The sequence below is a fragment of the Hyperolius riggenbachi genome, chromosome 12, assembly GCF_040937935.1.
Source record: "Hyperolius riggenbachi isolate aHypRig1 chromosome 12, aHypRig1.pri, whole genome shotgun sequence".
Lineage (NCBI taxonomy): Eukaryota > Metazoa > Chordata > Amphibia > Anura > Hyperoliidae > Hyperolius > Hyperolius riggenbachi.
Window position 1 is genome coordinate 194,717,577 of NC_090657.1, and position 26,796 is coordinate 194,744,372.

Genomic DNA, 26,796 nt, shown 5'->3' on the forward strand with positions numbered 1-26,796 from the left:
AGTAATGAATCCAGCTGGATTGGGGTGCCAAAAAGTCAGATGATGCAATTGAGGAGACATTTTTCTACAGTGGTAGACTACCAAATACAGGATAATATGGTGGGGGAACGTTTTGTAGAGAAAGGGTATGATAGAAATAAGATTGATGAGACCATTGAGGTGGTAAAGGTTATGGATAGAAACAGTTTCTGGGAGGTGAGAAGGGAGGAGGCCCCCCATTGTGACCCAAGCAAGGGGATTTACTGCGTGTTGTGCTCTGCATGTCATTTATATGATTTGGTGTACGTGCGGTTTATAATACATAGGCAGAACTCAAAAAATGACTGAACATATAGGGAATATTATTAGGGGTTAGGAGGGACACAATGTGTCCGCCCATTTTAGAGAAAAGCACAGATGAAATCCAAAAGATCTAAGATTTTGCATTTTGGAAAAAATGAGATATTCATGGAGAGCAGTTAATAAGGTGAGGCAAATGGCACAGAAAGAAATGGAATGGATGTTTAACTACCTGAAGACCGCTCCATGCCAATGGGCGTGGCCGCGGCGGCAGCCCCAGGACCGCCTAATGCCAATTGACGTCAAGTCCTGGGGCTGCAGTTTGCAGGAGATTGCGCGCAGGCTGAGCGCGCATATCCTGCTTGGGGGCGGAGCTCCAACCCGCCTTCAGTCTCTGAGTGGGGGAGACTGTTAGATGGCTAAACCGCCGTCTTTCTACTGAGTACAGCGCTGCAATCAGCAGCAGCGCTGTACTGGGGACATCACACGGCTGTCCCCCTGCCACACATGAGAGCGATCGCCTCTTATAGGCTGAAGCCTATGACAGCCAATCGCGTCATTGGCTGGGGGGAGGGAGGGAGCAGGAGGATAATAAATAAATATGACATTTAAATAGATAGATATATATATATATATCAAAAAAGGGGGGGGGGGCATAAGACCCCACCAACAGAGAGCTCTGTTGGTGGGGAGAAAAGGGGAGGGGGATCACTTGCTTGCGGAGTTGTACGGCACTGCAGCTTGCCCTTAAAGCTGCAGTGGCCAATTTAGTGAAAATTGCCCTGGTCTTTAGGGGGGTTTAAAGGGACTCCGAGCAATGCAGAAACTATGGGAAGATGCATATCATTTTAAAGCTCTCTTTCTCCTCTTTCCAATGATATATAAACCACCGCCCTACACCTTTTAATTTTCGCGATTGAAATTGCCGCGGCCGCAATTTCGATCGCGAAAATAGAGAAAAGTAAAAGGCGTAGGGCGACGATTTAGGTGTCGCCAGAAAGAGGAGAAAGAGAGCTTTAAAATGATATCCATCTTTCCATAGTTTGAGAAAAAGTCGTCCTGTGTAATACAATCTAACTATGGAAAGATGGATATCATTTTAAAGCTCTCTTTCTCCTCTTTCTGGCGACACCTAAACCGTCGCCCTACACTTTTTAGTTTTCTCTATTTTTGCGAACGAAATCGCGGCCGCGGCTATTTCAATCGCGAAAATAGCGAAAACTAAAAGGCGTAGGGCGGCGGTTTGTATATCGTTGGAAAGAGGAGAAAGAGAGCTTCAAAATGATATGCATCTTCCCATAGTTTCTGCACTGCTCGGAGTCCCTTTAACACTGCAGTCCTGAAGTGGTTAAAATAGATTGTCTAGCTCCAAAAGGGCTTAATATCGAAATTGATATTGTTTTATTTGTGATGACTAAACTGTCTATATTGAAGAGGTATACTATTTTAATAATGGAATTTGTATTTTATAATGGAGACTTTTTTTCATGGTGTAATATTGATTTGTAATGGTGTGGCTCTCCCCATGGGCTGCTGGTACCATGAAGACTAGCAGGAGCTAGTACAAGATCATAAATATTGTAAGAGGGGTCATATCTGGGAAAAAACTAATTGATGAAAGTTTCTAGTGGTCTGTGACAGTGTGAAAAAAATCTTTGAGATGGAGCCAGACAGTTCTCTCTATAGAGCTAACACAATAGATAACAACTAGCCTAAAATCCACAAGATGGTGCTAGAGAGCATTTCCTCCCTATGGTTTCATATGGAATGCAAATAGAAAGTAGGAAAGGATAGACGATCCGGTTTCATCGTATATAGCGGCACATTGCGCACGCGTCCCCACGCCCCTGATGAGAAGTGATGTTCGAAACGTGTAGGGCGGGGTCGTGTGTGCCGAGGAGGAGCTACACACCACGAGGCAAGTCAGGAGTCTAGCGTGGAGGGTCTGGCTGTCATCGGAGCGCCAATCCGGAGTGGCGCACGTCGCTCGCCCCAATATCGCACGCTGTTAAAGCAGTGTTAAAGCAGTATACCCGACCGAGAAAGTCCTTCCTACATCTTGCAGCATGTGCACTCCACGTGTAAGCGGCCATGCTTGGAGCAGATTTTACAAGTGTAAAATAAGTCCTATTTAGGCCTTTTAAGTTTATATTGTATCATAGGGATGTGGGAGATTTGCTCCCTAACCTTCACGTCTACTTAAAGAGACACTGAAGCGAAAAAAAAAGATGATATTATGATTTGTATGTGTAGCACAGCTAAGAAATAAAACATTAAGATCAGATACATCAGTGTAATTGTTTCCAGTACAGGAAGAGTTGAGAAACTCCAGTTGTTATCTCAATGCAAACAAGCCATTAAGCTCTCCGACGAAGTTAGTCGTGGAGAGGGCTGTTATCTGACTTTTATTATCTCAACTGTTCCTGGACTATTTACTTTTCCTCTGCTAGAGGAGAGGTCATTACTTCACAGACTGCTCTGAAAGACTCATTTTGAATGCTGAGTGTTGTGTAATGTGTACATATTATAGAATGATGCAATGTTAGAAAAAACACTATATACCTGAAAATAAAAGTATGAGAATATTTTCTTTGCTGCTAATCTTCTAGTAATTATTCATAGTACACAACCAATTCACTATATCAAAAAAAAAAAATTTCGCTTCAGTGTCTCTTTAAGGATAAAGCTTAGCAAACGTCAGTACTAATAATGAAAGCCTGTACCAGGCGCTTTAAAGTGAACCTCCGGACTAAAAATAGACTCAGCAGCACTGAAAAGGCATGGTGTTTCTTTAACAGTTTCACAGCATCAGAACTTTGTTTCTCTTATACAAGCCTCATTTTTAGCTGCACAGAAGAAAACTGCCCGGGCTTTTTTCCCCTGATGCTGTGCAAAGCATGATGGGATTTCTGATGATGTTATCGTTCTGCTGCTTTGGTGCAATTTTTTTTTTTTTTTACATTTTGAATTTGACGTTTGAAGCCTAGCGTGTGCAGCTGGGAGGGGTGATCAGGACACAGGACAGTTGGAACTGTGTCTCCTGCTCCTTGTCACCTCCTTTCAACCAAAAAGATGGCTGCCCCCATGACAAAGATGGCAGCCCCCATGAATCACAAACATTTGCCTGTTCTTTTAAAACAGGGTGGGTAAGAGATTATATTACCTATCTATTCTAATTAACATAACTAATGTAACTTGATGAAGGTATGTTTGTTTAGGCTGAAGTTCCCCTTTAAGGTTTATGCTGGGTACACACTGAGATTTTCTGGCCGATTGTCAGATCGATTATTTCCAACATGTCCGATCTGCTTTCCGATTAATTTCTGAGCATTTTCCGATCCATTTCCGTTCACTTCAATAGGAAAGTGATCTGAAAATGCTCTGAAATCTATCGGAAAGCAGATCAGACATGTTGGAAAAAATCGATTTGATAAATAGGCCAGAAATTCTCATATTGTGTACCCAGCATTAGAATAATTCAGGACTGACCATCACTGATCATCATAAAATACACTTACCCAATGATAAGGAATCCTTGATATAGGGGAACTGAGGCAAAGTAAAACACAGATGAAAAGACAGCCTGGGAAGAGAACAGTAACACGACAGTCAATAGATTCAAACATATCTTGTTGTGTATTATTCAACAGATCTGTACAAGAGTATCCAACAGTGCCATAACTGTACATTGTAATCTCATTGTCACATTATTCAAATACTAGCAGACCCAAGCCCGTTTCAAAACGGGCTTTAGGTCTTTCTACCGCCGCCGCCAGTCAGTGCATCGCAAGCCTGCCCACCCACCTCACGCCCTGGTCCCGTCCAGCTGTCCATACTACCAAAAAACAGGGACACAAGGAATGACAACCCCCCCCCCCCCCCCCCTACTTGGAGGAGGTAAACGATAACGTTTATTTACATACTCCGAGAAACAATGCAACGTGTTTCGCAAGGTCTAACCCCGCTTAATCAGGCAGTGTAGACAAGAACATATAACAAATGCAGGTCTGGTGCTGAAGGTGCTTGGTTTGAACCAGACCTGCATTATCATTTGTTCCAGTCTATACTGCCTGACGAAGCGGGGTCTCGCCTGTGAAACGCTTTAACATTTATTTACAACTGAGAATCAATGCATTGTTAAACAAAACCACTATCTTGTATCGACTTGAAGTAGGCAAGTCCACCACTGCCGCCTCCTATTTTTAAACATTTTAGCAATTTTTATTTTTCTGGCTCCTGTTTGACTGTAGAAAGAAAATAAAATGTTTTTTTAAGCCGGTAAAATTACATTTTGGTGTAGCATACTGAGGGCACAGAAGTGACCGTGAAGGAACAGAGGTGGCAAAAAGGGAGGACACCGACGGCAAGGGGGAACAGAGGTGACAGAAAGGGGGACACTGGAGGCACAGAGATAGCAGTGTTTTGACTTATTGACTAATTCAGGTCAAGAACAAATCCACAGTCCCTTTCTCGTTCATTTATCGGGAACTACCTGTATAGGGCTGGCGAGATCAGTAAGCGATGCAAAAGTGCTTCCAGTGTGTCCCAGGCATAACTGAATTAGGTTATCATTGTTACTTTCCTCCACTGGCCCTGCTGCGCAGTGTGTAGCCAGCACGTTGCATGGCTCTGTTATGGGCAACAACAGTGTTGTAGGAATTGGGGATTAAGCATTTCTAACAGTAGATTTGACACTTCATTATCTGACTTCACAGTTTGAATCTAGAGGTGGTCACACATAAAACCCTGTAAAATAAAGTAAAGTACCCGAAGCCTGCCAACTTAGCAACAATCAGGCAGTGAAGGAAAAGGGGTTGTAATAAAAAAAAGAGAGATAATGAGATTTTCACTTTCTTTGTTCACTACTGAAATTTGTGGCCAGAGCTCTCCTTATATAGAATCAGCAGTTTTATGGATCAGCTACAGGTTGCCATGCCAGACCTCAAAACAGCCTGAAACAGATCCCAGAAAGTGATCGTTCTCATGGGCCTGGCAAGGTCAGAGCATTCCCTTCAGTTATGTAAAGCCAACCTGGGTATAAAAGCCATCGAGTTTTCTGCTACGCTCACATAGAGATCAGCAGCTGTTTGTTTATTCTACAGAACATTGTTTGAAAGAAGAATTTCCTTCTATTAAACTGTATTAGTCATCGCACACCGCCCCCCTGTCACCACCTCGATTGTACCACTTCCTTCTGTTTACAAACCGGCTATTTGTGGACGCTCGTCTCTGGCTTCCAATGACCAAGTTGTGCCAAGTGCCATTTTTACACACGAGTCACCTATATGACTTTAGGATCCAAGAGGAGGAATTAGAGCTACTGCTGAGACTATGGCCAGAGTTTAACCACTTGAGGACCACAGTGGTAAACCCCCCTAAAGACCAGGCTGTTTTTTTTCATAATTGGCCACTGCAGCTTTAAGGCCTCACTGCACCGCCGCACAACGCAGCATATGAGTGATTCCACCCCCCCCCCCCCCCATCCTTTTTCTCCCCACCAACAAAGCTCTCTGTTGGTGGGGTTTTTTTTAACGATTTCTCTTTTCTTTTCTTAATCCCCTCCCTCCCCCAGCCAGCCAATCACGGCGATCGGCTGTCATAGACTTCTGCCTATGAGAGCCGAGCGCTCTCTTGTCCCCCAGGGGGACAGTAGTGTCACACAGCTGATGGCAGCGCTGTACATGTAAATAAACGGCGATCATGTAAAAGGTCCACTATAACCACCCATGTTCAGTTATCTCTAGCGCTTTGTACATTGACTTAAAGTACACCTGAAGTAGGAGGCACATGAAGGCTTCCATGCTTATTTCCTTTTGAACAATACCAGTTGCCTGGCTTCTTGCTGATATGTCTGCCGTGAATGTCTGAATTTCACGCCCGAAACTGGCATGTGGCTAATCCAGTCAGAAACCGCTGATCTGCATGCTCGTACTGGGTCTATAGCTAAAAGCAATAAGGCAGATGATCAGCAGGGAAGCCATGCATTCAGCATTGTTTAAAATATTCCTCTCAGTCCAGGTGTGCTTTAATGTCCTTTTGATGGTGCTTAGAACTTGAATGCCCAGTGAATTGTATTGCTCACCTGCATTGTACTGATACAGAGACTGCGGTGGATGACAAACTGGCTCAGGCCTGCTGATCTCTTGTAACTGTTCCTTCCGTGTACCATTAGGAGCCGACCGAGGTGTTTAAACTGCGTCACAGAGAAATCTGCCGCCAGAGATGCTTGTTTGCCTTCCTGCAAAAAGAACCAGGCTCAATGAGGACATCGAGAAACGCCAATGCATGCACAGGACACAGAAATTCAGTAATGTTGGAGTAGGTTTGGGTACACAGGCGTTTGATATTACGGTAGTTTGACTTAAGGTTTAATTTAATATCTAGTATAAACTCCTTTATGTTTTATCAATTATTTGTCCATTTTTTTTTTAATTTTTTTTTCTTTTACACAAAATAAGGACTGGGAATAGGGATAAAAAAAATAGTTTTATTAATCAATTAGTAAAAAGGCAGGTTATAATTCGCACAATCTAAAGAAAATCATCCAATAAACTAGACAACGCTGTCAAATATCTAATTCTAAGCTAGCAAATAGACTATTTGACATCTGTGCATGTCCTGGGTATGCTGGCGAATCAGAAATTAGGGTCAACCTGAAAACAACCTGTTAAAGAAGTGAACTGAAAGGTGGGTCCGTGTACACTACAATTTAAAGCACACCTGACCCTGCATGTAAAATACTGGTATGTTTACTCCTGTTTGCACCTGGGTCCGACCGTTGAGTACTGTCCCCTCCCAGTGCACAGGAATGAGTGCATCCAAACTGGGCATGCTTAAAGAGGAACTCCAGTGAAAATAATGTAATAAAACAGTGCTTCATTTTTACAATAATTATGTATAAATGATTTAGTCTGTGTTTGCCCATTGTAAAATATTTAAAATCCCCGATTTACATTCTGACATTTATTACATGGTGACATTTTTACTGTTGGCAGGTGATGTAGCTGCTGCATGCTTTTTTGGCAGTTGGAAACCGCTGTAAACAGCTATTTCCCACAATGCAACAAGGTTAACAGACAGGAAACTACCAGGAATACCACAGTCCTCAGAGTTTCTTGTGGGAAGGGTTTCACCACAATATCAGCCATACAGCGCCCCCTGATGGTCTGTTTGTGAAAAGGAATAGATTTCTCATGTAAAAGGGGGTATCAGCTACTGATTGGAATAAAGTTAAATTCTTGGTCGGAGTTTCTCTTTAAGCTCTACTACACATGCCCTAGGAAAGCAAATGCATGAGTGCGTGTTTCCAGTAGCCAAGCACTGAAGAGACCCACGTATTCCCAGTTCAGATACAATGCAGCCACCAAGAATTGATTCCCTGCATTAAACTGACATTAAAAGATATCTCCTCTTTCATTTTGTACACCTAAATTGACAACCTATAGGCCCAAAAAAGAAACTAAATGTATGATAAGTAGAAATCTGTATATTGTTAGTTTATTTGGAAGATTTTTAATTCATTTTGTTTTTAAAGGCTTGAAGAATTGGCCTCAAAACTATATATTGCCATTTGGTGTGTTTTTTTCTGTGTTGTAGGTGAATGTTTAATAAAATGATCAGTGAATACTGCTTTAAGACGGACCAGTGATGTACATATTCTGTATTGTTCTGTGTAGATTTGTGTACAGGAGTTACTGCTAAACCGACTCTCTTACCTTCCCTTCTACTCCCACTCCGCAGTCAGCTTCCTGTATCATACTGACATCATTTCCACCATCACCTGGAACCAGAACACAAGACATAAGTACAGATTTAATCACAGGAAGAGTGACACACTTATCTCTAAAAGCTCTCACACATGTCCAACAAAGTGCACAATCAACTCCACAATAGGACCATCAAAACAATTACACTACTTGTATTTTCCACCCACCCAACCAACTGAACGACCAACTCATTGGCACAGAATGACAGACTGCACAATATGGCCACATTCAAAACCAACATGACTTGTACACACATGGCCAAATGTACGGTATCGGGCCAAAAGTCGTTTGAGATGATCTGAGGGATAGATTGGGTAGACTGCCTGTTGTCAGTCATTTGCCAGCTGTACACATTTGATTGTCATCTAACAGACCAAAATCAGACCACAATTGGGCAGAATTGGTGGACATGTGTACAAGCCTTAACGTTAACCCAAGGTGAAAATACCCTACTGCTACTCCAAGGTGAAAATACCCTACTGCTACTCCAAGGTGAAAATACCCTACTGCTACTCCAAGGTGAAAATACCCTACTGCTACTCCAAGGTGAAAATACCCTACTGCTACTCCAAGGTGAAAATACCCTACTGCTACTCCATGGTGAAAATACCCTACTGCTACTCCAAGGTGAAAATACCCTACTGCTACTCCAAGGTGAAAATACCCTACTGCTACTCCAAGGTGAAAATACCCTACTGCTACTCCAAGGTGAAAATACCCTACTGCTACTCCAAGGTGAAAATACCCTACTGCTACTCCAAGGTGAAAATACCCTACTGCTACGCCAAGGTGAAAATACCCTACTGCTACGCCAAGGTGAAAATACCCTACTGCTACGCCAAGGTGAAAATACCCTACTGCTACTCCAAGGTGAAAATACCCTACTGCTACTCCAAGGTGAAAATACCCTACTGCTACTCCAAGGTGAAAATACCCTACTGCTACTCCAAGGTGAAAATACCCTACTGCTACTCCATGGTGAAAATACCCTACTGCTACTCCAAGGTGAAAATACCCTACTGCTACTCCAAGGTGAAAATACCCTACTGCTACTCCAAGGTGAAAATACCCTACTGCTACTCCAAGGTGAAAATATCCTACTGCTACTCCAAGGTGAAAATACCCTACTGCTACTCCAAGGTGATAATAAACTGATGAGATACACCATTGTATTTCTCCTTCTCCTCCTAAAAATGTTTGGGTGTATTTTATATTTAAACATTTACAAAGTAAATTAAATATTTTGTTGTCTCTGCTCAGTAGCAGCTGAGTGAAAATACATGACCCTTTCCCATCTCTCCCTGCACTCAGAAGCAGGGCTGTGGAGTCGGAGTCGTGGAGTCGGGCAATTTTGGGTGCCTGGAGTCGGAGTCGGGAAAAAATGCACCGACTCCGACTCCTAATGAATTTGTAACTAGTTAAAATAGAAAATATGATAAAACGTTCTATTTCTCAGATAATAGTCATTAAAAATAATGTATATATACAGTATATATACAGTAATAGCTGTGCTTAGTCCACAAAAATGAAATAAACCAATCAAAATTAGTTACTTGTGCTGCTTCAATAAAGCAGTCCCCGTATTTTTAAGGTCAGATATACATATCTGATTGTGACTGTATATATGATGTGTACACAGGAATCTGTTATATATGTTACGGCCAGAACCCGAAGTTTGGCCAGAACTAGAAGTGGCCGGCCACTTCGGGTTCTGGCCGGCCAATGTGCGAACTGGCCGCTGCGCTGCGGCCAATGTGAGAAATGCAACAATTCCTGTAAAGTTAATGGGATGTTGTGGCCGCAGCGCAGCGGGCAAATGTATCACACGTCTTTACTTTATTCAATGACATTAAGCCGACCGGCTTTTTCCCCGCTTTCTCTCTTCCCCTCGCCTCTCTCTCCTCCCCTCGCCTCTCTCTCTTCCTTCTCTTATGGGCAGCCGGGCGGGGGACACGCGTGTCCAGGAGAGTCGTTCGTCGCGGCAGGAGAGCAGAGCGGGGAGGCTGCAGACATCGCTTCTGCCAGCACCCGCTCTGCAAGAACGGCAGGATTCCCCTGCCGCGACGAACGACTCCGGAGGGACACGCGTGTCCCCCGCCCGGCTGCCCATAAGAGAAGGAAGAGAGAGAGGCGGGGGGAGGAGAGAGAGGCGGGGGGGGGGGGGGAGGAGAGAGGCAGAGAAAAAGCCGGGCGGCTTAATGTCATTGAATAAAGTAAAGATGTGTGATACATTTGCCCGCTGCGCTGCGGCCACAACATCCCGTTAACCTTACAGGAATTGTTGCATTTCTCACATTGGCCGCAGCGCAGCGGCCAGTTTGCACATTGGCCGGCCAGAACCCGAAGTGGCCGGCCACTTCTAGTTCTGGCCAAACTTCGGGTTCTGGCCGTAACATATATACTAAATAACATCTATGCTGTAAGAATAAAGCCTGATGTGTAGCTGTGTCACTAATAGAGATGGTCAATGAGATGGAAATAATTCTGCATTGATGCTGATTTATGCAAATGTTTGCACTACCTTTGCTGATGAAATCAAATAATTTGATATGTTAAAATTTGGTTTGGTGACTACAAATTAAAGGGTACCTGAGACGGATGAAAAGTAAAGTTTTATACATACCTGGGGCTTCCTCCAGCCCCCTTCCGGCTAATCAGTCCCTCGCTGTCCTCCACCACCCGGATCTTCTGATATGAGTCCTGATAATTCAGCCAGTCAGCGCTGTCCGGCCGCATGCCGCTCCCACAGCCAGGAACATTCTGCACCTGCGCAATAGTGCTGCACAGGTGTAGTATGCTCCTGGCGGCAGAGTGTGTGCATGCGCACTACGCCAAACTGGCTCAAGTACCTGGACTCACAGCAAAAGATCCAGGTGGTGGAGGAGGACAACGAGGGACTGATTATCCTGAAGGCGGCTGGAGGAAGCCCCAGGTACGTATAAAACTTTAATTTCATCACTCTCAGGTTTACTTTGTTACACAGTAGTACTATACTCTACATATGCACTCCCCACAGAGCTGCAGGGAATCCACTGAGAATGCTGTGCACATTGAACACAGAGGTGTTGTCTGTTTACAATCTCCTCATTCCCCTGCAGAGTAGCTGCACATCACTCTTACATGTACCCACACTTACATTGCCTAGGGCCTGATAGATGTTCTTTGTTCCGGTTTGTACCTTTTACAAGTACTCTTACCAAGGACTAGTTTTAGACTAAAGGGAATAAATATGGCAGTCTCCATATCCTTCTCACTTCAGTTGTCTTGTAAAATTCCTAAGCGTTGGCAGTTAAGAGACGAATTTCAGGTTACATACTTTTAATCAACAAAATTGTAATATGCAAATTAGAGGAGTCGTGGAGTCGGAGGAATCCTAAACTGAGGAGTCTGAGTCGGTGGATTTTTGGACCGACTCCACAGCCCTGCTCAGAAGTTGAATTCTGGCAGGAAAACTTTTATGGCTGTAAATAGCGCATCAGTACATTCCCAACAAGTTACAGACAAGACATGAGCTGTCACTGTCATGCCTGAAAATTAACTATTTCAGGCAGCAAAACAAAACTAGTAATGCAGCCTGGTTATTAATGTTTTGCCCTCTACATACACCTGTTCATCTAATCATGTCATATGCTGCCTCCGGTACACTTTAAGGGCTGAGCCACACTGCTGAGCACTTGGTGATCGGTCAACGCTGTGTTTGCATTTTGAAAAAAAAAATGATAACTTGTTGCCTTGCATTAGAATTGCAGGCATATGTTTTATTTTTTTTGCCGTGATTGTAATGCAAGTCAATGAAAGTGCTTTTTTCAAAATGCAAAAGCAGCAAGGATGGATCACAAAGCGCTCAGCCCCAACCCCCTCACACACTAAGTCCGTAATGAAACATGGAAGAAAACTGGAGCCTTTGTTCCCAACCACCCGAAATATATGTTCATCTTCAGAGATTGTTGTCAGGTGGGGTACAGATGGTCAATGGGGTGCTAATATAAGTTTACAGGAAAATGTTATGTACCTTGGAACTTGACCAATCAAATAAACTTTCTGTTGATATTGAATGTCCCACTTCCAAGCTGCATATAACCTTGATGAAATATGCAGACACACTGGCATTATCAGCATTCCATTGACGTTGGGTGACAATTTAGTTGGAACAAGACTGCCATGAAAATGTTATTCCACCTTGCCATCTTGCTTTTTGGAAATTCTGACAATCTTACCTGCAGGGCTGATGTTAGTAAATAATATTTATGCCAGATAAATTGTTTTCTTTGGATTTAGGCCTTCTGAGAGGAACGCATTTACACTATGGGGCACAGGAAGCTGATGGCGTGAGTCAGTGTTGCTGATTTTCATAGGCATCCTCACCATCACATAGACAAGCTGTTCCACCCTACAGTATAGGATTAATAGGATGCCAACTTTCTGAATTGATGCAGATTTTGTGGCCCATCGCATGCAACCTGGATTTGGACCAATCCAAATAGACATCAACTAAATTTGATAAGCCCATTTGAAGCTACATGCAATTTGAAAAATAAATTAAACTTCACTTGCCATCTGTAAGTGCTTTTCGAAATGCTTTTTGACTTGTACATAAAATTTGTGGTAAAATAGTGTGATTTTACCGTGACTATATTGTGAGTCAATGAGTGTTTTTTTTTAAAGAAACGCAGAAAGCTCTGAGGGCCAAAAAGCACTCAGAAAAGCTCTAATAGTGTGCTAATTGTGAACAGCAAGTGCAACCTTTTACCAGAGCCAAATCATTCACAAGGCAACCATGGGCAGTTGCCTAGGGCCTGGAGAGAGTGTCAGGGCCTGGTGGATGCCAGCCTCCACAAATATTACCCAAAAAGCCTGGTGACCATCAGCGATAGGCAAAAACTGCTATCTAGTGCCCCATTTCTTCTTAATCCTTTTCTGGCTTCCACCACACTATATTGTGGCCCCTGGCATTTTATATTTTAGGCTTTCTAGTCTATTTTAGATTTCAACACGAGGAGGAATTAGTTCAAAAAGACAGGAAGTTTAAAACAGGCAGAAACATAGAGAAGAGATTAGGTATAGCATGAAGCCAAACTACATCTCCTCCATTTGGCAGGAGACTCATTTTAAGGGTAAACCACCAATAATAAAACCGATGTTATCCTAACTGGATCTATGCCAATAAATACTACCGCCTTATAGATCCAGCAGGCAGAAATGAAGAGGTAATTATTCAAATTCATAATATCCTTAACATTCACGCGATGAACAAAAGCCAAAAGAAGCAACAAGTTAACATTTACATCAGTATAAAAAATGATGATCATAATTAAGTCAGACTTTTTAGAAGTCCAGAAGAAAATGAAAGCACAGGAAAACTGAAATTATGCTGTGTGACTCCAGTTATTCTTCCTCAGTGGAAAGGAGGAGACCTGATGAGTTGATTAGTTGCTGTGGACACTGTTAAATACAAAGGATGAGGTGTGAGGAAAACCACAGCGTGACACTTGTTAATACCCAACGTGTGATTTCTGTACTGTAATGAGTCAATCATCACTGGAGGCGTTTGACAGGAACACATTCTGTGGTTGTATTTACTACAGGTGCAGACAGCACCTCAACAAGCAAAAGCTTCACAAAACAGGCTTGTTCTCATCATTTGTATCAAATGTCCACCCACAAACCAACCCCTATGTAATATCTTATATCTCCTGAAAACATAACCTGCAACATATCAGATTTATAATGCCGATAACAGACTAGGATGCCAACAGAGGTGCCCACTCGGCATAGATATTAAAGACTGGTTCACACTGGGACACTTTTCTGCAGCTTTTAGAGGACAACTAAAGTGAGAAGAATATGGAGGCAGCCATATTTATTTCCTTTTAAAAATACCAGTTGCCTGACTAACCGGCTGATCCTCTGCCTCTAATACTTTTAGCCATAGACCCCGGACAAGCATGCAGCAGATCAGGTGTTTCTGACATTGTCAGATCTTACAAGATTAGCTGCATGCTTGTTTCTGGTGTTACTCAGACACTACTGCAGCCAGATAGACCAGCAGGACTGTCGTACAACTGGTATGGTTTATAGGAAATAAATATGGCACCCTCCATATTCTACTCACTTCAGCTTTCCTATTACTGTTGCCAACAATCAGCAAGGGGCTGTAAGAATGTATCCCTATAGGAGCATTCTTACCTCAAAGTTTGTGATTTGCAAAAATCACAATTGTGCTGCATGCAGCATTTTGGGAGAACTTGTGATGGGATTCTTGCTCCCCGAATATTGCTATTCACAAGGGAGCCTGTTGGAGTGGAGACAGATCTCGGATCTTTGCAGGTAAGGTGGTGCCTGCAGTGCATGTGCTGATACTGGGTATGTCTCTATATAAGTGAATGCATGAGTGTGCCAGTGTGTATGTATTTAAAATATTTAAAGAAGAACTTCAACCAAGGATTGAACTTCATCCCAATCAGTAGCTGATACCCCCTTTCCCATGAGAAATCTTTTCCTTTTCTCAAATAAATCATCAGGGGGGGTCTGTGTGGCTGATATTGTGGTGAAACTCCTCCCATTGTGTGATGCCGTTACCATGATCCTGACAGTTTGCTGTCTGTGAACCTCGTTGCATTGTGGGAAATAACCGCTTTTTCCAAATGCCAAGCAAGCCGTATCTCCGTCTGTGTATAGAACGCTCAGTAACATATATTCCGTACAGATCACCTGGCACAGCTAAAGTTGTCACCACCAGTGATATATTTCAGAATGTAAATCAAGGAGAGAAAATCTTTAACAATGGGCAAAAACGGACTAATTTACAGATGAAGATTGTAAAACAAAAAACAATTTTATTAATAATGCTATTTTCACTACAGTTCCTCTTTCGGTATTTGTTTATCTAGGTGCCCTAGGCCTTGGTGGACCTTATTCCAGTATCCACCCACTCTTGCTCCTGCTTTGGCATCCAAATCCTCTGCTGAAAGTACTAGAAAAATGGGTACCTCGGCTTATACATTGGTCGGCTTACATGCGAGTATATACGGTAACTGCACATGCACACATGAAACTTTTTATTGGCTGACAAACACATTGCTCATGGCTGGCAAGGTGGGAGGTTATCTGTATAAATAAGGGTGAGGATATATTACAATAAAGGTGGGTGTCAATTACAGGCTCCATCTATAGAGAAGTTACCCCATCTCTATGCCCTACTTTTTTATGCAGAAACCTCCCACCTCAGCTGGCCAAGAGGGCTAACAGTCAGTGCACAGTTACATCAGCAGAGGACTTGTTGCAGTCCAGAGCTTGAGCGAAAGTGGGTGGATGCATCATGCTCCTAGGACAATCTTGTTGCCATGGTCACGTGGCTTATATTGTGCTACTGGGTTACTGTAAATGGAACAGGTAGAATCCCCTGTGAAGGTGGAAGTCACTCACCTGCAAACGCAGTCAGTGTGCTGATAGGAAACTTTATAAGGTACAGTGTAAAAAAAAAAAAATATGACTGGCTTTCACTAATATCGCTCTGCACTTTTATTCCTGGGGTTCTTAGAAAAAGAGTTTATTTGATAGTTGCACTGTAACATCTGATGTGCCGTGGATGAGTCTTTTTTTTTTGCCAAATATTGGTCAGTTTTAAAAAGATCCAGCCCAGGTTTGCGAGATACAACACACACACACACACACACACACACACACACACACACACACACACACACACACACACACACACACACGTAAATCAGAGCCAGTGTACGCATGCTAACTTGCTAAATATTTTCAACTGAGGTGTAGCCTGGTATTAGCCACCGAGAAGATCCAAAAACATACAATTTGTCAGAACAACAAAAGTTTCTTCTCTAGGCATGACTGTACAAGAGGACGGAGCCAACAGCAGACACGGACAGGTAATGTATTGTAAACTAGGCATGGCGGGAGGGGCATCTGAGTTTAGTCACTCATCCCGATATCACTCGCTGGTACTGCCATGCACTTGACGAACCACAGCGGTCTGACAACATGCAGCATGTCCGATCAACAATGGGCACCAGGGGAGGGGTGTGGAACATTAAGGGGACAGCATCAGGCTGGCATCACAAGACCGATTACTTTCAGCATGAAATGGATAGGTAATTGGCCTGCGGTGTATGGGCAGTACAAAAGTACACAGGAAGTGGTGTGTGTATGTTTATACTTTCACTTTGAGAATGACCAATGGCATCTCGCTGATGGTCATTGGTTACAGACACTTTGATCAGTGAAAGGGAACACCTCGGCACGGACGCACGCAGCGGGCATTCATGTCGGGATACGTCTATCTACTGTTTTAAATACCTCGAGTGTCATGTAGTAAAGCAGAAAATGTCACCAATTAATGTTCCTACCTACAGCGCAGGTCAGCTTTCCCGTCCGTTCCTGCAGAAGTCTAACAATCTGGGCTTTCTGGGTTGGAGCACAGCGACAGCAGACAACAGCCGGACACTGACAAGCCAGCTCCATAAATTCATACTCGTAATACTTTAGACACACCTGAAGAAAAAAAGAGACATGCAGATCAACAACAGATAAGCTAATTCGGCACTTCACAACTTTAACAATTTATTGCTTGTCATACAACTTTACCGCCTCCCGACCGCATCACGCCGATGGGTGTGGCCGCGGCGGCAGCCCCAGGGCCTGCTGACGCCGATTGGCGTAAAGTCCTGGGGCAGCAGTTTGCAGGAGATTGTGCGCAGGCTGCACGCGCATCTCCTGTCTGGTGGGCGGAGCAGAGCTCTGCCTTCAGTCACCAAGTGGCAATCGCTGCTCGGAAGATTGTTACACAGCGAAACCGCCGTGTATTTACATGTATAGCGCTGCGATCAGCAGCAGCGCTGTACTGGGGACAGCCGTGTGACATGGCTGTCCCCCTGGGGCACATGAGAGCGATCGGCTCTCATAGGCAGAAGCCTAAGACAGCCGATCGCCATTATTGGCTGGCTGGGGGGTGGGAGGGATCAAAGAAAAAAAAAAGAAAATGGCAAAAAAAAAAAAATAGAAAAACAACATTTATTTAAAAACAAACAAACAGCCCCCCTGAGAGCTCTGTTGGTGGGGGGAAAGGGGCGGGGGAAATCACTTGTGTGCTGTGTTGTGCGGCCCTGCAGCTTGGCCTTAAAGCTGCAGTGGCCATTTTAGTAATAAAAGCCCCGGTCTTTAGGGGGGTTGAACACTGCAGTCCTCAAGAGGTTAACACCCAAATGAATTTTACCCCCTTTTCTTAGCACCAAAAGAAAGCTTGATTTGTGAGATTTGATTGCTGCTGCATATTTTAGTTTTTTTTTTGTTTTGTTTTTTTGTGTTTTTTTTTTTAAAGCAAAACGTGTACCCCCCCCCCCCCTCCCCTACCCCCCCCCCCCCCCCCCCCCCAAAGAAATGCCTACATTACATACTCTACACTATTCATACACAGACATACAGAATGCCTGTGGGAGGAATTAGATTGTGAGCCCCTCCAAGGAACAGTTAAGTGACAAGCCTATAATCTGTGCAGCGCTTCCTAAGATGACAGCGCTATATAAACATTTAAATTTACAGAAAAAACAGCTTGCCAGTGCTGATCACCCGCTGGCAGGCTGATCACTGGGGCTCTCTGTTTACAGTGACGGGAGCTCCCATCAAATCTTGCTTCTTGTGAGATGACGACATATGGCGGCGTGGAGGAGCAACAGATGCACTCTGCCGCCGCCATATAGCGTTGGGCTGTCGGCAAGAGGTTAAAGCTTTACTCCTTGTGTTTCTTTCAGGCAAATCACATGATCGAATTAAGGTGCTCATACTCTATTTGCAGCATTGATTATGATCATCAATCAATCAAATCTGCCAGAGATTGATGCAGCAATATGACCACCCGATCGTAATTTAGATAGATTTACGGGTGAAATTGATCAAAATAATCAATCCGGCATGCTGGAAAGATCTCACTCCAAAGGGCTTGCTAAAATGAGCGGCGTTCAATCTCTCAGCTTATCAACGGACGCCCATCTGGTCTTCTTCAATATAAAATGTGTAATCACAGCTCCTATGCAGACTGTTGCAAGCTCACCTGTGCCGGCGTGCCTTTCCTGTGACCCACATCTTTCTTCATTGCTGCCAAGGGAGACTGTACCATGTGAGCCCGCCGCATATATGTGATGTTAGTGCATGCGGGTCACGTGGTACAGGTGCCCTGGTGGTAATGGAGAAAGAGATGGGATACTGGAGGAGGCACACCAGCAGACAGCTGGGGGGTCTAACAGGCGCAGGTGGCTCCACAGATTACATGCTGAAATCTATGTGAAGGTTGTGTGCAGATGTGTGGCAGCAATAGATCCCATACTAATCTGATTCGATCAGAGAAGGGTCTATCTGATAATCAAATCTGCTGCCCCCTCTGCCAGTGTATGGGCACCTTTGAATTTTCTTTTTGCCCACAATTAACAGTTCGTCTGTGACAATGTCTTCTTTCATACGAGGATAATGACAACTAAAATATTCTCTTAACATGCTAATTAAGGGCTAGTACACACTTCCAACGTATGTCACCCGTCCCCTTGGGCGATATCGCTGGGCCGGGCTGTACAAACGTGTCAGCTGTGTAGCTAACGACGCGGTGTGTCTATGCCGGGGAGGGTATAGAGGGGCAGCTAGCGGCACGTGTGAAGTCACACGGCAGGCGGGGGAGTGACACAGACACTGGGATCGTTGGGGGGCATCAGCGTCACTGGGGTTGAGAAGATCCGTCAGGCTGTTCGCTCATTGGTTAGGCATCGCCGGGTGCTGTACACACGCCAGATTGTCCGCTGAGGCAGTCGTTATCTGCCGTCTCAGTCAACTCAAATGGACTGTGCTAAAAAAAAAAAAAAAGTACCCCTGGGGGTACTCGCCTCAGGAGGGGGAAGCCATGATAGGATCCTAAGCTTCCCGTCTTCCCCTGCCCAACGGTGGTCTCGCTCTGGCCCTCGCAATGCACAACGGACAATTTGTCAGACTGTAAAATATTTGCCTTCTCTGACTCCAGCGGGGGAGCTGGTGCAGCTTTCGGCTCGGAAGTAGTCTATCCCAGTCGGGTCCGCTGGACTGCGCAGTCGAGCGGACCCGACTGGGATCGGCTCTTTCCAAGCGGAGAGCCACAATTGCGCCTGTGCTGGAGCTGGGGAAAGTATATATATATTTTTTTTGGGGGCTGCGTTGTGTTACTGTTTATGATTGATGTGCACTTGTGAGTTGCTGCTGGAAAAGCTCCATCCTAGGAGCGAAACATGTTGAGTATAGGAGCATCACTATGTTCCTTTACCTTATCACTTACATCCCACCCTTATAGTGGTCACCTATAAAGTAGGATTAGTATGTATTCCCAATGGCATACTAGTGACCCACTGGCATAGTGTGGACTAAGTAGCACATGTACCAGTCATTGTCCCTGATGCCTTAGAGCAGCGCTGTCCAACTGGCGGCCCGTGGGCCGCATCCGGCCCGCCAGGCCACCTGCCGCGGCCCGCTCGTCTTCCTGGGATGCAGGCATGACTTGCGCTATGGGCGCCATGCCTGCTCCCTCTTATTGTGGCCTCTCCTGTGTCCCCGCTGGCCTCTCCTGTGTCCCCGCTGCCGCCCTACAGCTCAGACCTCAGATCGCGGCGACTGAGGTAAACAGAGTGCGCATGGTACCCCCACAGAGTACGTCACATGCGGAAGTAACATCATTAGTCACTCCCGCATGTGACGTTCTGCCGCGCGGGTGTCATGCGCGCGCTCTGCTTGCTTCTTCAGTCGCTGCGATCTGTGAGGTCTGAGCTGTGGGGCAGCAGCGGCAGCGGGGACACAGGAGAGGCCAGCGGGGACACAGGTGAGAGAGGTAACGGGCTCGCTAACTGGTGGGGGCACCTGTCACTAGCTGGGGGGGACACCTGTCTAGCTGGGGGGGACACCTGTCACTATCTAACTGGGGGGGCACCTGTCACTAGCTGGGGGGGGCACCTGTCTATCTAGCTGGGGGGGACACCTGTCTATCTAGCTGGGGGGGCACCTGTCACTATCTAACTGGGGGGGGGGGGGCACCTGTCACTATCTAGCTGGGGGGGACACCTGTCACTATAGCTGGGGGGGCACCTGTCACTATCTAGCTGGGGGGGACCTGTCACTATAGCTAGAGGGGACACCTGTCTATCTAGCTGGGGGGGCACCTGTCTATCTAGCTGGGGGGGGACACCTGTCACTATCTAGCTGGGGGGGCACCTGTCACTAACTGGGGGGCACCTGTCACTATCTAGCTGGGGGGGCACCTGTCACTATCTAGCTGGGGGGGCACCTGTCACTATCTAGCTGGGGGGGCACCTGTCACTATCTAGCTGGGGGGGGCACTAGTCACTATCTAGCTGGGGGGGCACCTGTCACTATCTAACTGGGGGGGGGGGGCACCTGTCACTATCCAGCTGGGGGACACACCTGTCACTATCTAGCTGGGGGACACACCTGTCACTATATAGCTGGGGGGACACCTGTCACTATAGCTGGGGGGACACCTGTCACTATCTAGCTGGGGGGGGGGGCACCTGTCACTATCTAGCTGGGGGGACACCTGTCACTATCTAGCTGGGGGGGGGGGGACACCTGTCACTACTTCAACTGGGGGGGCACCTGTCACTACCTCACCCGGCCACAGCATCACCGGCAGCCCGGCCACAGCAGCACCGCAAGGCATTTCAGCCCACACATCATCCCCAATCCGGCCCAAAACACTATTGCCAGGCACAGCAGCCAGTAGAGGCGAATTTAGAAGCCAGATGAGAGGTGTCTACCATATTAAAGGGGCATTCTGCTTATTTATGTGAAATGCTGTCTATTTATGTGCCCCATGACTGCTGAATTTGTCATGTTGGGGGCCTCATGGTTACTGGATTTGTCTTGTTGGGGGCCTCATGATTTGTTGGGGGCATCACGATTGCTGAATTTGTCTTGTTGGGGGCCTCAAGATTGCTGAATGTGTCTTGTTGGGGGGCCTCATGATTTTTTGGGGGCCTCATGATTGCTAAATTTGTCTTGTTGGGGGCATCATGATTGCTGAATGTGTCTTGTTGGGGGCCTCATGATTGCTGAATTTGTCTTGTTGGTGGTCACATGATTGCGAACTGCGAGACTATGGAAAAGCTAAATCGTTATCATGAAACAATAGCGTTAAACCTACTTTTTTAGCTTTTTAAAACGGAAAATAAAACTGGGAGGTTCTAAAAAAAAAAACCCCACATTTTTCAGGAGTAGGATGGATGAAATTGTTTAACTTCACAGTTTATTTTCAACTTGGATTTTCCATAATGTTCATGTATAAGTTAAAACGTTTGTAAGTAGTTTAAATTGCTGTTGCCACTTTGCGATAAGTGACTTTTGGGTTGCAGTTTGGACACTCGGCCTCCAAAAGGTTCCCCACCACTGTCCTAATCTAATGTCCCACATTGCTAAATTCATGTAAATTTATCTCCACCCGTGGCCACACCCGCATTCTGGTCCATGGCCACACCCATTTTGCGGCGCGCCGCTCTACACGCAACGGAACCCCCGTGGTTTTTGGCGCCACACAACTTCCCCGACATCTTAAATTGCATCTTGTGGTAAGTGCTGCCAATCTAATTGTCCTTTAACCTGCCTGGCGTTCTATTAAGATCGCCAGGCAGGCTGCGGGAGGGGTTTTTTTTAATAAAAAAAAAACTATTTCATGCAGCCAACTGAAAGTTGGCTGCATGAAAGCCCACTAGAGGGCGCTCCGGAGGCGTTCTTCCGATCGCCTCCGGCGCCCAGAATAAACAAGGAAGGCCGCAATGAGCGGCCTTCCTTGTTTTGCTTACATCGTCGCCATAGCGACGAGCGGAGTGACGTCATCGACGTCAGCCGCCTCCGATCCAGCCCTTAGCGCTGGCCGGAACTTTTTGTTCCGGCTACGCTGGGCTCAGGCGGCTGGGGGGACCCTCTTTCGCCGCTGCTCGCGGCGGATCGCCGCAGAGCGGCGGCGATCAGGCAGCACACGCGGCTGGCAAAGTGCCGGCTGCGTGTGCTGCTTTTTATTTGAGCCAAATCGGCCCAGCAGGGCCTGAGCGGCAGGCTCCGGCGGTACTGGACGAGCTGAGCTCGTCCAGACCGCCCAGCAGGTTAATTGCATTTTTTTTCCTGGGGGGGGGGCTGCGACTCTAGCAAGAACTTTCGGCCCTCCACCATGGGGTCTGAAAAAAAAATGGCCCTCCATGCCCATGAAGTTGGACAGTTGGACAGCACTGCCTTAGAGATACTACATCCTGAGGTGATATCTGATGTACATGAAGGGGACATTAATTGTCGACCAACAATAACTCGATCTCTACACACTTGTGTTTTAGTTGGATATATACTAATAATTATGTTTTAAGATATCTATAGGATTTATCTAGTAGGATTGTGTGTTAGTGGTGTTTTGATAAGGAGATACTGATCCAGTTATGCTGCTGATTAACCTCTTGCCGACCGCGTCACGCCAGTAGGCGTGGCCGCGGCGACAGCCCCAGGACCACCTAACGCCAATTGGCGTAAAGTCCTGGGGCTCTGTTTTGCAGGAGATCGCGCGCAGGCTGCGCGCGCATCTCCTGCTTGGGGGGCGGAGCTCCGCCCCGCCTTCAGTCTCCGAGCGGCTATTGCCGCTCGGGAGACTGTTAGACGGCGATCACGCCGTCTATTTACTTTGTGCAGCGCTGCGATCAGCAGCAGCGCTGCACTGGGGACAGCCGTGTGACACGGCTGTCCCCCTGGGGGACATTAGAGCGATCGGCTCTAATAGGCAGAAGCCTATGACAGCCGATCGCCGTAATTGGCCGGCTGTGGGGAGGGAGGGAGCGAGGGAGGGAAGGGATTTAAAGGAAGAGGGTTTTTTTTTTTTTAAAAGCGGCAACACAAATATTTATAAAAAAAAAAATAAACATGGGGGGAGAGCGATCAGACCCCACCAACAGAGAGCTCTGTTGGTGGGGAGAAAAGGGGGGGGGGGAAATCACTCGTGTGCTATGTTGTGCGGCCCTGCAGCTTGGCCTTAAAGCTGCAGTGGCCTTTTAAACTAAAAATTGCCTGGTCACTAGGGGGGTTTAGCCCTGCAGTCCTCAAGAGGCTAAATATGTACACTATCCATCATTTCCTGCAGTTCAGCTACTCTGGGACAGTTTTGATATTTATGTTAAGTATTAAGATAGGAATAATCCCAGACATTTATTACACAGTGGAAGCTATGTGTGTGTGTCCTAGGATGCTAACCTATTGACACGTGTATACGCACCTCCAAGGAGTCCCCAGATATAACCAGAGCACAGTCATGCTTCCTTCTAAATGCATTCAGCTCCAGGTGGGCTTCTCCTCGGTTAGTTACCTGTGACAAAACCAGATATATCTATTATACCTCAGGCCTGTACATCCTCTACAGCCATGCAGTGCAGCTCTATATGGATACTCACAGGCCGGAAGATGTGGATATCTTGGTTTCTGGTCACTAGATGGGCATTCTTGGCTGTGCATGTCGCCGTCTCCAGCTTGTCTCCAGTCAGCATCCAGACCTGAGAACAACAAAATGTTATCTGTTAAGGGTGGAACAGACAGTAGGAAATACCTTAGTGCAAATATGCCTATACTCTGCTCTGTAGGGAGAATAGTAAACAATGTATTTTTATTCAAATCATCTTAAAACAAACATACAGCAATAGGCATTCAAACAAAGGGGAGAGTTTACTGCCATTTAACCACTTGAGGACCATGGTGTTAAACCCCCCTAGTGACCAGGCAATTTTTTTATTAAAATGGCCACTGCAGTTTTAAGGCCAAGCTGCAGGGCCGCACAACTGCACAACTCAGCACACAAGTGATTCCCCCCCACCCCCTTTTTCCCCACCAACAGAGCTCTCTGTTGGTGGGGATAATAGGATAACAGAGGCGCCAACAGGATAAAAAAAAACACTAAAAGAAATTAAAACCCCATCTTGGTAATAGAGGAGGCAGTGGTGGACTCGCCTCCTCCAAGCAGAACACACGACTGTGGATTTTCAGTCAAAACAATTTTATTGGATACTCCAAATAAAGTGCAACGCGTTTCGCGGGATACAAACCCGCTTCATCAGGCAATAACAGATAGGAGTAAACAGCATCTGCCAGTATCATCAACACTGAGCGCCTTTGTGGCTCTTGACAGAGGCGCTCAGTGTTGAGGATACTGGCAGATGCGGTTTACTCCTATCTGTTATTGCCTGATGAAGCGGGTTTGTATCCCGCGAAACGCGTTGCACTTTATTTGGAGTATCCAATAAAATTGTTTTGACTGAAAATCCACAGTCGTGTGTTCTGCTTGGAGGAGGTGAGTCCACCACTGCCTCCTCTATTACCAAGATGGGTTTTTTAAGTCCTTTTAGTGTTTTTATCCTGTTGGCACCTCTGTTATCCTTTTATCTACATTAAGTCCACCCTTGGTGGAGGGTTGTACCCTTCCTTCTACTACAGAGAGCGACTTTTTAATCCTGAGTGGGGTCAGGACAATTTCCCCACCTGCTTTGACAGTGGTTGCCTACTTGGTAACCCTGGTTTGTGAGTATTAAATTAATATTATTACTCTTCCAATTATACATTACCAGTACATACTACACTATATTGGGCTCTTGGTGTTCTCTCTTTTTCTCTCTGTTGGTGGGGTCTGATTGCGCCATAGTTTATTTATTTATTTTATACATATTTTTATAATTTTTTATCGGGGTGATCGGCTGTCATAGGCCTTAGCCTGAAGCTAATTGGGAAGCTGCAGCTCTCGCGGGATCGCGGACGGGTGAGTGTTGCTATTGAGGCTTCCCCCGTCGTCCTCGGTCCCACGGCGGTGGTGATAAAGCTCCCCAAACAGCGGGAATGTAAATATTTACCTTCCCGGCTCCAGCGCAGGTGCAGTATCGGCTCTCCACTCAGAGATAGGCGGAAATAGCCAATCGCTGTCAGGCCGCTCTACTGCGCAGGCACAAGTCTCCTGTGCCTGCGCAGCAGAGCCGACCGACAGAGATCGGCTATTTTCACCTATCTCCGTGCGGAGAGCTGCAACAGCACCCCTGCTGGAGCCAGGAAAGGTAAGTAAATCGGCGCTTGTCGAGGGAGGATTCCGGGACACTTTGGGGGAGCCAGCGCTGGACTGCCTGCAGCTACAAGGGAGGGGGAAGCCTCATTGAGACCCTGACGCTTCCCCCTCCCCGAGGTGACTAACACCCCCCCCCCCCCAGGGGAACTTTTTTTGGTACAGGTTCTCTTTAAAGCGGATCCAAACCAAACATTTTTTTTAATTCAAAATATTTAGTTGTACCACTCTGACACATACAAAGATAAATAAACACTCCTTCAAGCCTATGAGCATTTTAGTGCATGCTTTTCACCCTTCTCTTTTCATAACTAGGGTTTTACAGGTGGCAGCCATTACTTCTGAGCTTAGGAGGTTTTAGATCATGGGTGTGTTTGTCATCAGCCACCCTCCCTCACAGGGGCGGCGTCTATGTGAAATCTCACACAAGCTGAGATCACCTTCCCTGTGACATCATCAGTAGCAGCCTGTGTTTTGTTTTTTTTCTCCACCAGTTTGCCAGCAAAATCCCGGCAATATGAAAGGAAGGGAGGGGTTCCTCCAATAAATGTAAAATATTTTATATTTGTCATCATGCAGCTGAAAAAAAGCTGCTATTTATCATTATAATTTGGAAAAAAGATTTTATTTCTGAAATCTTGTATTTTTAGTTTGGGTCCACTTTAAGGACCATAGATCACTGGTACAGAAACGGCGGAATCCTGACGATTGCCGCTCATACCCTCTGCAACTGTCGTCACCACCGCATGTCTGGAACCTGGGCCACCCACTCTGCCATCTCTGTGACGGCAGAGTTCCTGTGAGCCGGTCAGGACCCTGCAACTACGTGGGACGCAAACCCAAAAAAAGGAGTCCAGACACAGCGGCAGAGAGGCAAAGTATTAATGCAGGGGCACAGTCTGCAGGTGAATCAGGAATCAGTCTGCTGGCATATGGGCAAGCAATAGGTCCCTTTACCACCAGAGAGGGATCTGTCTCTTGGTTGACCTGCCCATATATCGTCTGATGTATGGGCAACTTTAGGCTAGGGGAAGTACTACAGCACCTGCAGGAGCAATATATGCTCTGTAGGAAACTGACAATTCTAAGCATGCTACACTACTGAATAGCTATGGAAGGGAGTCCACAGCAGCATTGCTATCACAGGCCAATCTCAAACATCTTGCACTGCAGCATTTTTGCGATTGATCCTGAATGATTGCATCTAAGTAAATGAGGGCCAGATCGCTCTGGAATCACAGCGTTACTTCAGAGATTTTGCTTGGTTTCTGAATTGCATAATCGCTGGTCGCAGCCACAAGTGGGCCCCTTGCCTGAGGCACCAGGAAGGGAAGGGATACAATTAAACATGGAGGGATTGTAACATACTGTAGCTATGTACAGATGGCACATTTTCATTGTTCTAATTTAGACAATCCCTCATTATCTTGTGTGAAAATCTAGCATCTGCACAGCTGTCCCATGCCATTTTGCAAGCCATTAGGATGATTCCTGAATGAGTGCTATTGCTTTCTTTACCCCACAAGTGCCATTCAGTCCTCCACTGCTGGTTCTATCCTCTATGCAGAGCAGAACAGGCTAGTTGGCAGTAGACTAGCATCCTGTCTATACAACAATCGTTCCAAAAGCTGCTGTCCA

At 45.8% G+C, this 26,796-nt stretch overlaps 1 protein-coding gene across 1 annotated transcript in view; it reads right to left on the reverse strand.

Annotated features, from left to right (window-relative positions):
• ATP9A (ATPase phospholipid transporting 9A (putative)) overlaps positions 1-26,796 on the reverse strand; it is a 206,475-nt gene that overhangs the window by 21,160 nt on the left and 158,519 nt on the right. The window contains exons 19-24 of the mRNA XM_068262423.1: positions 23,513-23,611; positions 23,338-23,427; positions 16,418-16,562; positions 7,995-8,059; positions 6,362-6,517; positions 3,798-3,862 (exon numbers count right to left, since the gene is read on the reverse strand). Of these exons, the coding sequence (XP_068118524.1) occupies positions 3,798-3,862; positions 6,362-6,517; positions 7,995-8,059; positions 16,418-16,562; positions 23,338-23,427; positions 23,513-23,611 (620 nt within the window). The remainder of the gene's footprint in view (positions 1-3,797; positions 3,863-6,361; positions 6,518-7,994; positions 8,060-16,417; positions 16,563-23,337; positions 23,428-23,512; positions 23,612-26,796) is intronic.